Below are 16,163 nucleotides of genomic sequence, written 5' to 3' on the forward strand. Positions count from 1 at the left end.
CGTTCACGGTCCCGGTGCTGTGAGCGCCCCGGTTCTGCGGGAGGCACCGACAGCCTCGGCGGGCGGGGTCCCACGGGCACGGCCCTCCCCGGCCGGAGGCACAGTCCCAGTCCCGGTGTTGGTGCCGGTCCCGGTGCCGGTCCCGGTGCCAGTCCAGGTCCCGGTGCCAGTCCAGGTCCCGGTGCACGCCGGCTGCGGGGAGCACCGGCCGCTCTGGCTCCGCCCGTTCGCTTCTCCCCGCGGGCTCTGAGCGCTCCGGGTCTGGCACCGCCGCGGGGATGCTCGGGGTCGTCTTTAATGACACAAAATGTCGCTGAGGGATTTTTTTAATCAAAAATACTTTTAGTTGTGAATGCTTCATCCTGGCGTTGGAGGACTTTGAAAATTATCTTTCTTCTCCCCCAGTTTGTGCCGGGATGCTGCTCCCCACACCTCTCCCTCTGATCCCATTCCTGTGTGACCATCGGCCTCTCCTGGAGCTCAGACTTCCTGCAATTTTCCATGTCGAACAGCTCCAACAAAAGCATAAGCCGAATTATAAGCACATTTCCAAGATATCTCTAGAGATATTTCCATTCTGTGACTGTATTTTCCTCACTACAGATGGGTTCAGCTGTAGCTTCCCAGCGTTCCCCTGTTGTCTATATTTAGTTAGTGCTTAAATCAGCATAAAGGTGCCTTCTGTCATCCCTCCCACTCGGAAGGGACCTGATGGAGGTTGCAGAGAAATGCTTCAGAGTGAGAGGGAAGAGCAGCTGGCGGGGGCTGAGCTTCAGAGCAGATCTCGGGCTACGGCTGCCTTTAAATGGAGTTATTTTAAGCACTTTTTGGGGGGTTACGCAGGATGGTGAGTGTGGTCTGGTCAGGGTGACCAACCAATAAGAAGAAACAGGGAAATTGTCTCTGTTGTCTCTGCCACAGGTAGTTTTGTATATCGGTGGAATTCCCAAAACCCTTCTCCTGGCCAGGGCCAGAGCCAAGGGTGCCCATTTCCCCACATCGTGGGCTACATTTGACACAGGCACAGCAGCGTCTCTGATCAGACCCAGAGATGTGCTCAGCTGCTGTACTGACCAGATGGGAAACACCCAGCGACAGCCTGCAGCCCCTTGAGTTTTGGGTGCCAAGCCCACCCAGGAATGTCACAGGTCACCACATGAAGGGTCACACATGGAACTCAATGAAAACATCAGAAAACGTAATAGTTTGAGATTTAAGCTTTTTTTTCCTCTGGAGTCAGCTTTGCAAAACAAGGTCACGAAAAAGGTCTCTGAAATTCCTTAAACGTGTTGTTGTGGTGGAGCTGTGCAGGTGCACTTGCTGTAGAGGAGATGCTGCTCTTACTGCGAACTTCTTGTGTTACACCAGCCACCCAACAAACCGTGTTTGATACTACACTAGAAATAATTTTCTGACATGGATTATAAAAGAAAACCAGGCTGTCAGAGGCTGATTTGGCTATATTTGGGAAATAAACACACTCTCGGCTTTGTAAAGCCATATGGTGGATTTATTCACAATCAGCAGTTCCTTTCAAATGCAAGTTCATGTCATTTGTAATACATTTTCCAGTATACAGCTCAGCACTCTGTTTTCTCTGTTTCCTCTTGCAGCATGTGATCTGGGAGCGGTCAGCTGGCTGCAGCCATGGGCCACCTCTTGTCTCGGCAGTGCACATTCAGCACTATAATTAAGCACTTACATTAGTGAGTTCTTACCAGCTCCTGTGGACTTCATCAGCAGTTTTTGTCCCTGCTCACTTCCAGTGCTGCTGGCTGCTATTTTCCTTTCTGTGCAGTGTTGCACAATGGTGTAACTTTTGGCTTGGTTTCTTCTGAAAACAGGGCTGTAAGACCCTGCATGGAATATTTGCTTTGGCCAGCTCCAGCTCTGGGCTTGGGGGTCTCAGAGGCACCAGCTCAGAGGGAACATGGACAGGGGGACGTCCCCCTTGGGGTAGGGGGGTCCCATTCCAGGGAGGGGCTCTGTGCCCAGAGCCAGTGCTGGGCACCAGGACCCCGAGCAGGCTCAGCAGGCAGCCAGGTGTGCTCAGCAGGCAGCCAGGTGTGCTCAGCACCTGGCCAGGGCACCTCCAGCCCCCGTGGTGCCTGTGGCGGGTTGGCAGAGCATGAGAGCTTGTGAGCTGTGAGCAGTGGGGTGCACTGCTGCTCCCCATGTGGGGCAGCCTGTGTCCCCAGGATGGGGCCCTGGGGCACTTCAGGAGGGCTCCCAGCCTGAAGATCTGGAGCGCTGCAGCTCGTGGGAGGAGAAGGTCGAGAGTTGCTGAGAGGCGTTTTCACAGGATGAAGGATGGCAGTGACAATTCCTGGTGCACGAGCGGGTCCAGGCGCCAGGACAGCTGGTGCAGAGCAAGGAGGGCTTGGCCCCATGTGGGGTGAGCAGGGGCTGTTGTGTGCCCCCAGGGGTGTCCTGTGCCTTCCCTGAAGGCAAACAGCTCCCCACGTTCTGAGTGTTCTGTGTCCTGACTGTGAGCACATGCACAGCTGCACAGCAAAGGCATTGCCTGCAGAATTACAGTCCCCTGCTGCTTGGGCTGCCCTGAAATCTTCTCCTCCTTTTTGTGCTGGCTTTGTAATTTCTCAAGGGTAGTTGTCCTTGAGAGGAAAGATATTGCAGGTTTGCTGTGCTTGACGTCGCTCCCCGTGTTGTTGAAACTTAAAAGCCATAAAATTCACCCTGATGAATTTTCACCTGTGAGTCTGTGAAGGCCACAGAGAATGTTTTTGATGGACTGTCATGCCCGTATTTTTCTGACACCCATTTTTGGAGGGCAGGAATGAGGGGAGTCTTACTGTTACATCTTGGACATTCTGTTCCCATAAATTTGGGTCTCGGGAAAATGAAGCACCGGAGCCTCTTTGTCAAAGCCCATTGGCAAAAGATGTGTATGGTGGTGCTGGATAGGTCTAAAATAAACTCTGCGGTCAGCAGGATGAAAAGTGTAGGTTTTTTAACCTTTCTTGTAGGTTATGGCAGGTTGGAGTGGAAGGGCTGAGTGAGTTACGTGTGGGAAGTGCTGGGCATGAGCCAGGGATGGTGGGGGAGCGGGGTGCTCAGTCCTCTGCCCAGGACATCCTTTGGTGTGTGTTGCTGCCCAGTGGCAGAGGGAGCTGCTAACACGTGTGACCTCATGTGAAATACACTGTTAACTCCTCTTTGTAATGAGCACAGGTACTTGTTCTGTGCCAGCAGTCGAGGTGAGACTGCTGCAAGCTGGCAGCAGTAGCTGCATGTGTGGAGGTGTGAAGGATGGCTGCAGCGTTCCATGGGCTGTGCTGTATCCACAGAACACACAGATTGACAGTGTTCATGATAATTAATCAATTACTCTCCATGCACGGATGTTTCTCCCTTTAAATGTTCAGAAATCACTCACAAACATAGCAGGAATTTAATCAGTTTTGTTTATTCAATTGGATTAAAGTAGCTGTATTCCCATGTTTACGAGGGCAATTGGATTTAATGTTACTTTGCATATTGTTCCACTCTCATCTTCAGGGGAGTAGTTGTCTGATTAGGAAGTAATTTTTTTTTAAAGGACAATAAAATCTTAATGATCACATCATCACATTTCAGTGTAGACTTTGATGCCTAGTGTCATACTGACCTCATTGCTGATGTTGTTGTTATATGTAATTCAGGAAAAAGCCTTGGAAAGGCAGGTGTGTGTGTTCCTGTGTGCTGGAGCCCATGTGCTGCTGCTTGATTCATGGCTGGGTCTGGGCTATTAGATTTCCTTCCCTCAGGCATTTTATAATCTGTTTAACATAACACAGTCGTTTGTCTTGTTTGCTGACTGCTTAACAGATGGATATGTGATTTTCATAATTACTATATGAACGTTAATAAGACATGATATCTTTTATTAATTAACAGTTTTCCAGGTTTATTTTTCCAAATGACATGAGGTAGATTATATGTAAATATTAGTGACATACAAATATTAGTTTTACAGCATTGGTATTCTGAGAAGTCAGGCAAACTTTTAAGGCTCCCCATGATGTCTCTTGTTTTTCTTTCTCCTCTCCCCTATACTCTATGAAGATTCTTTAGTAGCACAATTGGGTTTATGTGTGTTAAAGGCTGGTCTCCCCTTAGTGTAAGGAAAGCCTAGACCTGGCTGATGTCCTAGGCCATCCTCTGCATTTATCCTGCCAGTGCAGTGTTCTTCCTTCCAGCCCAATCCTATCCTCGTGTGATGCTTCCACCCCGTCTTTCCTGCTGGAGATGTCCAAGGTGGACACAAGCCCTACTTGGCTGTACAGCACAGAGGAGAACGTGGCTGTTCCTGGCAGCTCTCCCTGCTCCGTGGCTGAAGAGCAGCCTGGAGAAAGGAGGTCATCTCCCCGGGGAAGGGGTGGCAGTGCCAGGCAGGGCTCCCCAAACTCACACCTTCTGGCAGCTGTGGAACTTCAGCTAATGCCTGTGCAGAGCAGGAGGGCTGCTCTGCCAGACACAGTTTCCTTTCCTTTGGGGAGTTAATTCTGACTGATTAGCCTTTGTGCTTTCCATTTTGTAAGGCTGGCCAGGCTATGTCTGCGTGTGCTTCACTCTGCTGCTGCTGGCTGACATCTGAGGACAAGCAGAATGATTTTTATATGGTAGAAATCCCAGATCCAGGTTCCCAGTGCTCTGAAATTTACTATGTTTTTGTTGCAAGACATGGGCAGCCCTATTTTAATTGACAGCATAATTTCATTACTTTTTGATGTGGGACATATTCAATTAACTGAAGGCTGTGAAGTAATTGCAGTTTAGGAAATACAATTCACAGTGACCTGGGTGTGTTGGTGTTCCATTGGTGAACATTCTTTCAAATAAAATCCACCTTTGAGGCCGTATGAAATTTTAGCAGAATAAATGTTAAATAGTCATTCTTGCAAATAATGTCCCAGGTTATATGGGGAAGCAGCTGAGTGTCCAATGTAAATACATTGCACGACAAAGTTTGCTTTTTCAGTTCTCAGACTGATCCCTGTTTCTCTTTTGCTGGTTCTTCTGATCATCAGCTGATGGATTAACAGTTTGAGAATTGTTGCTTGTTTAATAGTGTAAAGGCAGGTGCCAGCTGCCCTGGCCAGCCCTGGTGCCCAGGAGTGCCTGGCCTGGGCCAGCTGTGGGATGTGAGTGGCTGGTGGAACAGGGCTCGGGTGTGCAGCCAGCTGACCACAAGCACTTGTGTCTGTTCCACTCAAATGTGAGTTCACATATTCCCTCCCATGGGGTGACCTAACCTAAAAAAAGCTTTTTGAGAGCTTTATTTCATATGAAATAGTCGAATTAACACTGATTTTCTTCCCCAGCTGAAAATAATCAACAGGAAAATCCAAGAAACAAAATGCTGCCTTTCTTTTTGCATTCTGTGCTTACTAGATTTAGTAGTCTGGCCTAAGACTTCCTCTCGTTCTCTCATGAGCAATGTTCCAGTGTCCTCCTGTATCCTCTTGAGCCCCGTGTCACATCAGCAGCAGTGAGCTGTGAGTGATGTGTCTGTGCCTGGGCTGTGCTCTGTGTCAGGGCTCCAGGGACCTGCACTCCTGCCCTGCAAGGAGTTTCACTCCAAACACCAACCAGTGCCAGCTTTGGTCTTCCACTGTCACCTGTGGTGGAGTCTGTTACTCCAGGTAAAACCCAAACCCAGAGGAGCAGAACAAACCCCACCACGGACCTGGACTGCAGCATGGCTCAGAGAAGCTGTTTTCAAGTGAAAAGGTATTCCTTAGTGTAGACTGTGCTACACTGGTTCAGATGCTCCAATGCTGGACGTGTGGCCTTAATCTTCAGAAGTGGCAAATCCTATTTACTGTGTAAGTATTTAAGCTAATTATATCTCTGATGTGAGGAACATGTGACAAACTGTTCACACTATATCCTTTAAAAGACATTGGTGTCTTAGACCCCCATGAAATATTCTGTGCCTCATTCTATTCTTGGGGTATTGTGTGTGTTCTGCAATGTATAACTTAGTAATAATATAGAGGTAATGAGTATGTTATGGCTGGATCAGCTATAGAATAGAGTAAGAAAAATTCATAGCAAGGTTTTCCTGGAAGCACCATGTTTATGTTGCTGTTGCACAGGTGCATTTTATTGTTGCTGTGTGGCTGTTGCATTATAGGAGAAATCTGGGGAACAGGAAGATGTCTGGGCTTTTCTAAAGCCTGGCAAAAAATGCTTAATAGGGAAAGGCTGCATCTGAAGGAAGGGCTGTAAAATGCAGCAGAAGTGGGTTGGTCTAAGGGAAGGCAGGAGGGAAAGCCCTTGGGGAGCAGCTGTTCCCCAGGCAGGCTGGGTGTGTGGCAGTGCTTGTTAATCACCTACAGCTTGTACCAGCCCCTGAGCAGCACGGCAGGGGTCAAGGCCAAGTAGATCAATTTATCATTTGACCTTTGGGAGGCAGAAGTCTTCACCTATTTTGCATTCAATGAACTGCTTCTTCCCTTTCCTGTCTCGAGGTCCTGACTCTTGTTCTCCATCATTTGGGAAGAAGAGGACTGCAGCTTGTCCTCTGCATGCAACCTGGCTTCCCAGTTTTCTCGATCTTGCTTTAATTTGGTAAATTGCTGGCCTTCCTCAAGTCATGCTACTTAAAGCTTGTATGATTGGGACTTCATCACAGATGTGGGTTATGGCTTCCCCAGCTTGCTTACATGACTTACAGGAGAAAATGTGAAAACCAAATTGACTTAGCGCAGTGAAATCAGAGTCAGCTCTTGCTGCACTGCAGGAGCACAGGGGAGGGTGCACAGGGGCTCAGCAGTGAGGGTATTAACTTCTCGTGGAGGTTGTAGGCATTCCCTGCACAGCACACTGGCTGCAGGTACAGGGGATGGTCCTGCATGAGGTGCTGACCATGAGGGTGCTCATCTGTGCATTCCCTTGGTGGCTGGATGGGAATGGTCTTTGCAGGCTGGTGGAGCTGGTGCCCCTCCTGAGCCTTGCCCAGGCTTTCTAGGCTGGCAGACAGGAGCACCAGTCTCTGGGGGCTCAGCTGGCACAATATTTATAAACTGGCTGTGAAGGACTCAGCTGTCTGTGGTCCTCTGGGGACCAGGATCCCTGACCTGTCTCTGGCCATCCCAGGGAACTCGTGCCTGTGGCACTGGATGTGTTCATCTGGGGATGGTGGGAAGCTCTGGCTTCCTGCAGGGTGTGCAGCATGGGGGGCTCTGCCATGAGACAGCCTTTTCCCTTGGGAGCTGTGCCTTAAACACGGGCCAGCCAGCCACCAGCCCAGGTGGCTGACACCAATTATATGTGGAGAACAGGAGTATAATTACCCCATTTCTGCTGCATAATTAGCATTTCAGATTTGTGAATCTAAAGTGCTGTCTTTACAGGAATCTAGGAGCTGAAGGACTTGGAGCACTGGACATGACAGGAGAAATTGTACAAGGGCCTTAAGTGCTCTCAGAGCAGTAATTGTGTGCCATGACCTTCACCCAGATCAAAGACCAGGTGCTGGCTCTGATATGTTGAGGGGTGTGATGAAAGCTCTCCCTTCCTCAGCAGAGATGGGCTTTCAGTTAAAGGATCTCAGACCTGGTCAGTGCAAGTGCCCCACTGAGGGCACTGACCTAACCATCAATTAACCAACAGAAATAATTCTTACACGTTTAAAAGAAATTTTGTTATCTTTATTTAATGGTTAAAAGACGAGAGTAATTATTCTAACCCAAAACAGTCATTAGGAAAATAGATTTAGTGCTCATGGATGAGAGGTTAAAATAAATGCTGTGAAGGAAGTTCTGTACAGAGCATAAAATTGGAAGTGTGCTTCAATTATTCTTCACACACTGTTTAGATCCCACAGAAAGCTGAGCATGGAACTCTTCAGCCTCTCTAATTGAAGCAAAAATCACTGGAGTGGAAAGTGTCCTGGCCCTTCAGGAGATGTCAAAGTACAGAACATGGTGGACACCTGGGGGTTTGGGAACCTGTGACAGCTACAAGCTGACCTTTGGTGAATTTAATCTGCAAATGGATTCCTGCTTAGGACAGCTAATGCTTTTAGTTATTGTAAAGGCTTGTTCCTGGATTTTAAAAAGCTGAGAATAAATGGATTTCATGATGCAGCTCCTATGCGTGTTGCATAATAAACAGGTGGCTTCTGGATTTATTTAAATGATACAGTGTATTGAAAAACTGCAGAACTTACGAATACATAAGTATAGTTCATGTACAGTGGGGGAATGGTTTTTGCTACTTAGTAAAGGAGAAGAGACTTGGCACTTGCTAAAATGAAAATACACTGAGGATGGAAGGGAAAGAGGAAAAGGAAGGGAAGGAGGTCACTGGTTGTGTTTATGATATTCACGGGCATTGCAGGGGCTCGTGCTCAGCTGGGCATTGCCTTTGGCTGGGCTTTGGCATCTGGGGTCTGATGGCAGGAAGTGATATGATAACAACTGTTTATTCAAAATCTGTCTTTATTTTTCCTGTCTGAAGCTGCTCTTGCCTCTTACAGGACACCTGCAGGTGAGTGTAGCTTGTAGACAGAGGGAACCCAGCTCCTGGGAGTGTTGTGATGCGGTTTTAATCTTTCTTTTTTATCCCTCTTTTCCTGTGGGAGGTCCATGTGCTTCCCTCGGGACACAGGACACCACAGGCAGAGGTGCCAGCTGCGTGCCCAGAGCCAGCAGCACTTCAGGTCCTGTGCTCTGTTGGGCTCTGGTCCCCTGCGCTGTCGCATGCACGAGGAGCTGCCAGCAACACAAAAATTATTTCTAAAGCATGATGTGAGTGCTGTGGCTCTCTGGCTTGCCAGAGAGCTTTGATCAGCATCTCTGCTCTGTGCCACGAAGCCATGGCCAGCTCCTGTGCCTTTTCACAGGGACTGAATTCACACTAACCTGTGGCTCTCACCCCGGCAGCCAAGAGCAGCCTCAGCCTCAAATACAATGTTGTTTTCTTGACTTAAACATGTGCCTGGTGATTATAGCAAGTAACTCACATTCCAGGATAATTCAGTGAAGGCTTGGGAATGGAGACTTCAGGCTTATGCCTGCCTGATGAATGCTTCTGGTTTGTCACATTAGTGATCCCTGTATTAATGAGTGGCCTGTGACGTGATGTGGTTGACTGACAAGTCCTGAAGTTACATATGCATGTGAGTAAGTGCCAGAGCTCTCCAAGGTGCAGTTTTACAATGTCTTGTAGCAGCCTCTGTATGACAGCGTGTCAGAAAACATCCTGGGGAGGCAGGCAGCTGTGGGGCTGGGAATTCACCTTTCCTCATAAGGTCACAATGGGTAGAACAAGCTTTCCCTCTCTTGCCTCTGTCTGGGAGTACCCGCACACCCCTCCAAAACGCATGTGGTGGTTGTGGGGGGTGTGCTGGTGTGGTTGTGCAGCACTGGTGTGAGTGTGCTGTCCAAAGGATGTACATACTGGAGGTACTGGAGTCTTTGAACCCTCTTGCTCAGAGGCGCTCTCAGAGCAGCCCCCAAGCAGGCAGTGAATCTCAGCAGAACAATAATACAGGCTGTAAAATCTTGCACCTTCCCAATGAGATTTTAATTATGATACTACAGTTGGGAGAGGAAATCAAGCTGCAGCGCACCACTGTATTTACAATGTTATCCACCGTCTTTGTCCATTCCCTCTGCATCCTCCTGTTCCAGTAACAATTACTCTCCCTGCTGATGTGACCCTGGGGGCTCGAGGGGCGCTGGGTGGGCACACAGCGTGAGGGGGCCACGGGCCCTGAGCCCCCGTGTGCCAGCTGGCCACCGCAGCCGGGCAGTGCCCAGCACCGAGGGTGTTCCTGCGCACAGTGAACCAAGGCAGTGCTAAGGTGGGTCCTGGCAGCAGTGTGGAGCTGTGGGTGCTGTGGGTTCTGTGGGGTGCTGTGGGGTGCTGTGGGTGCAGTGAGGTGCTGTCGGTGCTGTGGGGTTGTGTCCGTGCACCTCTTTCCTTTCAGCAGCTGAGTAGAGGAGAGTGGAGGACAGAGGGGACAGAGGGTCAGATGTGAGACTGGGGAGTAGTGGCCATCCTCTCGCTGCTGCCCAATGTGCACATTGCTGCCTGGCTGGGGATTTCTTGCGCCCTGATGCTGTAGTTGCGTTTTACTTCCAACTTCGGGTGCTGGAGTTGAGAGAACTTGCCCCCTCTGAGTTTCTTCCCTGTGTCTGCCAAAGGCTCAGCCAATGCCAAGGCTTCTTCCTGGACTCTACCAAGACACAAAATGCTTCCAGTGTGCAATTGCTTCCCTTTGGTGTGCACCAGATAATGAGTCCAGAATATTGACTGTCCTTTCAGAGATGTGACCTAAACAGGAAAGCCCTCCCTTCTCCCATAGCCCTTGTGTTCATTCTCTTCTCTGGGTGCTGCCAATCCCCCCATTCACATCCACCTTTGTGGTCGTAAGTCACCGAGCATTCCTACCCCCTTCCAAAGCCAAGACAGGTGAGCCTGGTCCAGCTGCCCGTGGGCACACACCTCCTGAACACTGCTGGCATGGCCACCGGCATGGCCCTTACTGCGTCCTCTTTCCCGGGCGCTCCTATGCTCTGGCTCTGCCACAAAAGGGTCTGCTGCCAGCCCTCGGCTGGCATCTTGGGGCAGGCAGGTCAGGGAGCAGCAATCCTTCTGCCTGAAGGCTGCAGGAGCTTCCCCAGGGGCAGCAGTGACGCCCCGGGCAGGAGCATCACCATGTATGACAGCGTCCCGGGGCAGGAGGGCGCGTCCCGGGGCAGGAGGGATCGTCCCGGGGCAGGAGCCTCCCCCGCGGAGGGAACATCCCCGTGTGCAGGAGCGCTCCTGGGGCAGGTGTGTCTCCGGGCCGCACCGTCCCGGGGGCTGGGGCCGCGCCGCGCTCCGCCCGCCCGCGCGGTGCCGGTCGGTGCCGTATGGGAGGAGCCACCGGGCACCGCCGCCCCTGCGCCCCCCCCGCCGCATTTGGCGGCCGCCGCCGCGGAGCAGGGCGCGGGGGGGGATGATGGATCCGCGGCTGCGGCTGCTGACGCCCCGCGCCCGCCTGCCCGCCGTCAATGGAGGAGGACGCTGAGACCCGTAAGATCAGCAGCAGTTTCCTGCGGGATCACAGCTATGCCACGGAAGGTGAGCCCGGCCCGCAGCCCCCGGCCCGCCCGCAGCAGGTGAGGCCGCCCCGCAGCGGCCCCGGCCCCCGCCCGCACCGCCGCGCATCGCCGCGCATCGCCCCTCGCCTTCCCCGCATCGCCCCTCGCCTTCCCCCGCATCGCCCCTCGCCTTCCCCCGCATCGCCCCTCGCCTTCCTCGCATCGCCCCTCGCCTTCCCCCGCATCGCCCCTCGCCTTCCCCCGCATCGCCCCTCGCCTTCCCCCGCATCGCCCCTCGCCTTCCCCCGCATCGCCCCGCTCCCTCCTCCTCGGCTCTGTCCCGGGACCGACCCCGCTGCCCCGCCCGGGCTACTCAGCCCCACGGCGGCGGTCCCGGGGGTCGGGGCGGGCGCGGCGAAGGCGCTCCGGTGACTCAGCAGCGCCGGGTGGCGCTGGGTGGGCTCCCCTGGGCCGGGCCGGTCCCTCGGCGGAGCGGGGGCGGCCGAGCCGGGGCACCGAGAGCCGCCCGCAGCCGCGCCCGGGACGCAGCCGCCCCCATCTCCTCGCGTCCCGCCCTGCTGCGGAGCCCCCAGCCCCGCCGGAGCCCTCCAGGAGCCCTTCCCCACTGGAGCGGAGGGATGCGGAGCCCGCGGGGCCGGAGGGATGCGGGCGGCGGCCGCGGTTCGCGATCGGCTGCCTCCGCCGCTGAGAGCGTTCGCGGCGCTGCAGGTGGCTGGAGCCGAGCTGTGAGGTGCGGGAATACGGCAAACGCTGGTGCGGGTCTCGTCAATGGAACAGTTGTCTAGGGGCTATTTTCACTACAAGCCGCTTCAGGGAGGTGTATGAATCCTGGCAGGTGCGTTGCAGATACAAGGAGATGCCAAGGCTGTTGGACGTGGATAATGTCACAGCCCTGGTGAGGCTCATGGTGCATTTGAAAGTGGTTTCCCATGATGGCTCAAGAGCAGAGAAGATGGTGTGGCCATGTTCGGTTCAGGCATCAGAACATGAGCTCAGCCTGCACATGATGCTGCAGCCACCACAAAGGCAGCTCCACCAGCGAGGGGTGAAGGAGGGATGGGGATGGAGCTGCTGTTGCCTGTGCTATCCTCCCTGGTAGCTGAAGAGCTGTCAACTTCACGTCAGCTGTGTCACAACCTCCCTTTGCTGTTTCGCTTCAGGAGGAAAGTGCAGCTGATGTAAAGCAAAACTGAACCCCCCCCACCCTTTCTGGTAGCACTGACACCTTCAACGAGGCTTCAAAAACCAGATTCCATACCAGAGTCTGAGCAGGTTTATTTATAGCTTAATTAGTAGCCAAAGAGGCTTTCCCTTACTGTGTCATCCTCATGAGACTTAGAGGTAGCCAGACTTCGGGAATTTTGTCACATGGCTAAAGGAGGGATTATCTAGTGGGAAATCTTTGGCTTGATATAGTAATGGAGAGCTTTGGATACCTGGTGAGCCAAATAAATGGTTGTTGGTGTTGCTTGTGTGAGGCTGGAATGTGAGTGCTCAGCGTGACAGCCCCCAGATTTTGGGGAGGGGCTGTCGTGGGACACCCCTGGCTCTGCTGCTCCCCTTGGGTGTTTCACACTCTGGGCCTGGGGTCCAGCAGGACTTGCTGTGGGGCTGAGGGATGGACCTCTGGAGGCCACACCACGCTGACTGGACGTTTCTGCTGAGAGGGGTGGTGTGAGCCAGTGCTTCCAGGGAGGTGCTGTGGCCAGGATGGGACTGAGCTCCCGTACCTCCAGTTGTCTGGCTCACATCACCATGTGCTGTGCTCTCTGAAGGATGAATTTGCTGTTGCTGCATTCAAAAACGCAGCTGCAACAGCCAGCAAATGTCAAATGGGGCTATAGCTACCTTGTTGTGACCTGCTGAGAACTCAGGTTTTCTGCTGGGGAAGGGTGGGGGTTGAGATGAGCCCGCAGTGATTTCTGCTGGTGACACGGGGAAGGCTGGGGATTTTCAGTGCTGAGATCCAGTCTGTCTGTAATCTGTGGCTGTGTGCTGGCATTTTCAAAAGAACCTTGTGCATCATACTAGGGAACCACAGCAATCCTCTCGGTAGAAATGAAACACACAGAGGCATTTTTGCAGTACCTGACCGAATGTGATCCGTGCTGGGGTGGCAGGGCAGGGGAAAGTACAGGGGGGGATTTAATGTCTGTGTATCAGCTGGGAGTTTTTCTTCACTTCGTATAGAACTCCTGAATCTATGCAGTGGTTCTGCTAGAGGGATGCTGACTGCACTTTGAAATGGTAGATTCTGCTAAGATAAAAAAATTTAGATAATTCAGTTTCGTTTTTTCTACATGTGAAAACAGCATATGCCTAAAACGCTGTGGTATCTGGTTAAAAAAGAAAAAAATCCTTCCAAATGCTGTGCAGCAAGTGCGGACTTGCTTTGGAAATGAAGGTGTTTCTGGTGTATCAGCTGAGGGAAATAGCAGGTTATGTAATTTGCTTTAGTGAAGTGTCGTTGTCACTTAAATAGGTCTGGTATTTTCATGCAAATGTGGGGTGATGAACGGCATCATCACAAGTGCACATTTGAATGCCTTGTTCTTGTGCAGCTCGGAGTATTGCTGAGAAGAATCGGGGCCCTTGTGCTAATTCGGGTTGCCAGGGAGGTGCTGAGGTGCAGCCACATCCCCCCGTGCCACAAGGTCTGCGGGCACAGGGAGCAGGGCGAGCGGGTTCCAGGGCAATGCCAGCTCAGATCTCAGAGCACTGCTGCAGAACGGCAGATCTCACATGAAACGTGCCCAGAAAATATGCTTGATTTGTTCTTGTTTTGCATAAATCTGTCTTCATTGGCAATTCTGCTGAGTGCCCAGCCAGAAGTAGGACAAATTGAGACATTTGAATACAAACAACCATTGGAGCAGCTTCCATTTCTAGATACGCTTGTTGGAGATGTGGCCTTAAGGAGAGAAACTCCTGAGGGAGTTTCCCAAACCAAATAGGTTTTGCTGTTGAGAAATCTATCACTAAGCCTTTATTTCCTTTTCCTGGTTTAATCTTGTTACTCCCTCTGTGACCCTCTGTCATCCTCCCAGTCATTCCCATCCTGCCTGTATCCCTGCCCTGCCATCATGCTGCAGGAAGGGGCCCTGATGCCAGGGAAGCTTGACTCGAGCTCTCTGTGGTAAGGTGGTTGCTTCTTAAAGAATCTGCATGTAGCCTCCAGGAAAGCACCAAGTGAAGCGTTTCCCAGTGCTGGTTTAGGGTAAGGGTATTTCTGTCGTTGCAAACGGTGGAAGTTGTTGTTTGGAGATCATCTGGATTGAGATTTAATTAATCCGGGAACCTCTGTGAAATTGTTTTATCACTTGAGTACTTTGGTTATGAAACACAGTCCTATCCTTTCTGCTTTTGTTTATACACACGTACTATGTTTAGACATCCCTTCCTTTTCCTGAGCCTGTGCTCCCCCAGGAGGGAAGGACCCACAGACATCTCCTTGTGCCTAATCTGGGATCGCTGCAGAAGCACAGCATAACTCAATGTTTGCAGTGCTCTACGTCAAAGCCGATTTGGGGATACTTTAATCTACAGATTAAGGAGTGAATAGATGTGCCTAGGGACTCTCTAATCTAGAGATTACTGAGAGGACTGGCAGCAGGTGATGATGTGAGTGACCCACTGCAGATGGGCTGTGAGGAGGGTGCCTGGTCACTGGTGATGTCTTGCATCTGTCTCTGTCTCCTCGACCCTGTGCAAAAGCCAAGCTGCTCCAGCAGCTCCCCTCTCCAGTGCTGGGCAAAGCTGGGTCACTCCCAGCAGGCACCAACGGCAAGTGGAGGGGTCTGGCCTTATAACCTGAAGTTACCTGGTCCCTGCTGTTGTGGGGTCCCCGTATTCTGGGGACCAGCTGGAGCAGGTCAGAACCCAGCACTGGCCAGGGCCTCAAGCCCAGGAGCCCGGGCTATGCTGTGGGTGCTCACAGGGTGATCCTTGGTGTGCCAGCCAGGACAGCCCCGTCATCAGGTTTCAAAATGGAATTGAGGGACTTGGTGAAGTGGTCAAGATTTACTAAATGTAGAGAGACCACCCCTGGTTCATGAGCCTCCTGAGCTGAACATTGCAAAGGGAAGGAGAATATTAGTGTGAACATTGCATGGTTGCTCTGTTTGTGTATCACCTGTGGTCTGTTGGGGGCAGGACACTGGGCTGGATGTGCTCCCAGTCTGACCCAGCAGATTGCCCCTGTGGCTGCTTGTGGGATCAGGAGCCTGCAGGGCTGTGCCAAACCCCTGACCCCTCCTACCAAAAGAGCTGATGAGATCTGGTGTCTGGAAGGTCAGTAGGTGGAAGGGCTTAATGCCAAGATCACCAGAGCAGGTAATCATCAGCTTCCCTAACTGCAGGCTGGAGCAGAGGTGTATCCCTGCCAGCAGAGGTGGAATCAGAAACTCATAGAATCATTAAGGTTGAAAAAGACGTCCAAGATTATTAAGTCCAGACTAGTTTGTTAGTGATTGGCTGGGGGAATAAATGCTTGTGGAAAAAAAATCCTTTGAGACTATCCATGCCAGCTGCTGGATCACTTGGAAATGCTGCAGATGTGTGAGTTGGTGCCTCCCGCAGCCGCTGTATGAATGCGCGGAGGTGAGGCGCTGAGCCGGCACACGGAGGGGAGCCGAGGCGGGCTGACCTGGCAGGATGCTGATCAGGCATCAGCTTAAAAATAGCGGCTGCTCCCTCCCTGCTCCTCCCCATCGCGGCTGTGCAAGGATGTGCTGAGCAGGCACAAAGCCGCAGCTGCAGGCAGGGCTGGCAGGGCTGGGCACGGCAGGGAGCACCGGGCAGTGCCCTGTGAGCATCCCAGGGTCTGGGCAGTGCCCTGTGAGCATCCCGGGGTCTGGGCAGTGCCCTGTGAGCATCCCCGGGGTCTGGGCACTGCCCCAGCAGTGACTGCGGGCACCTGCCAGGGGTCTGAGCAGCCAGTGCTGGTGCAGCTGCTGCATGGCTGCTCTGCCTGGAGCTGACCAAAAGACCCAGATTCTCATCTCAGAGTCCCTGTGTAGAGCTGCTGTGGCTGCCGGGCACCTGGCAGCCCTGGGCAGTGGCACCTGAGTTCTTTGCAGCCCTCCCAAAATCCCCATGAGT

The 16,163-nt window shown here is 52.3% G+C and overlaps 1 protein-coding gene across 3 annotated transcripts in view; it reads left to right on the top strand.

Moving 5' to 3' along the window:
• The window catches only part of PPP2R2B (protein phosphatase 2 regulatory subunit Bbeta), a 54,433-nt gene that overhangs the window by 5,598 nt on the left and 32,672 nt on the right, over positions 1-16,163 (top strand). The window contains exon 1 of one of the 3 annotated variants that reach the window (XM_088174074.1): positions 10,886-11,082. The exons of 1 other annotated variant lie outside the window; for it this stretch is intronic. In XM_088174074.1, coding sequence (XP_088030200.1) covers positions 11,013-11,082 — 70 coding nt within the window. In that variant the 5' untranslated portion in view covers positions 10,886-11,012. Of the gene's footprint in view, positions 1-10,885; positions 11,121-16,163 lie in introns of those variants that run through there. One more of the 3 variants, XM_088174075.1, reaches the window with a different exon arrangement.

Source organism: Sturnus vulgaris, chromosome 15 (assembly GCF_052056855.1).
Source record: "Sturnus vulgaris isolate bStuVul1 chromosome 15, bStuVul1.hap1, whole genome shotgun sequence".
In the NCBI taxonomy this organism is placed as follows: Eukaryota; Metazoa; Chordata; class Aves; order Passeriformes; family Sturnidae; genus Sturnus; species Sturnus vulgaris.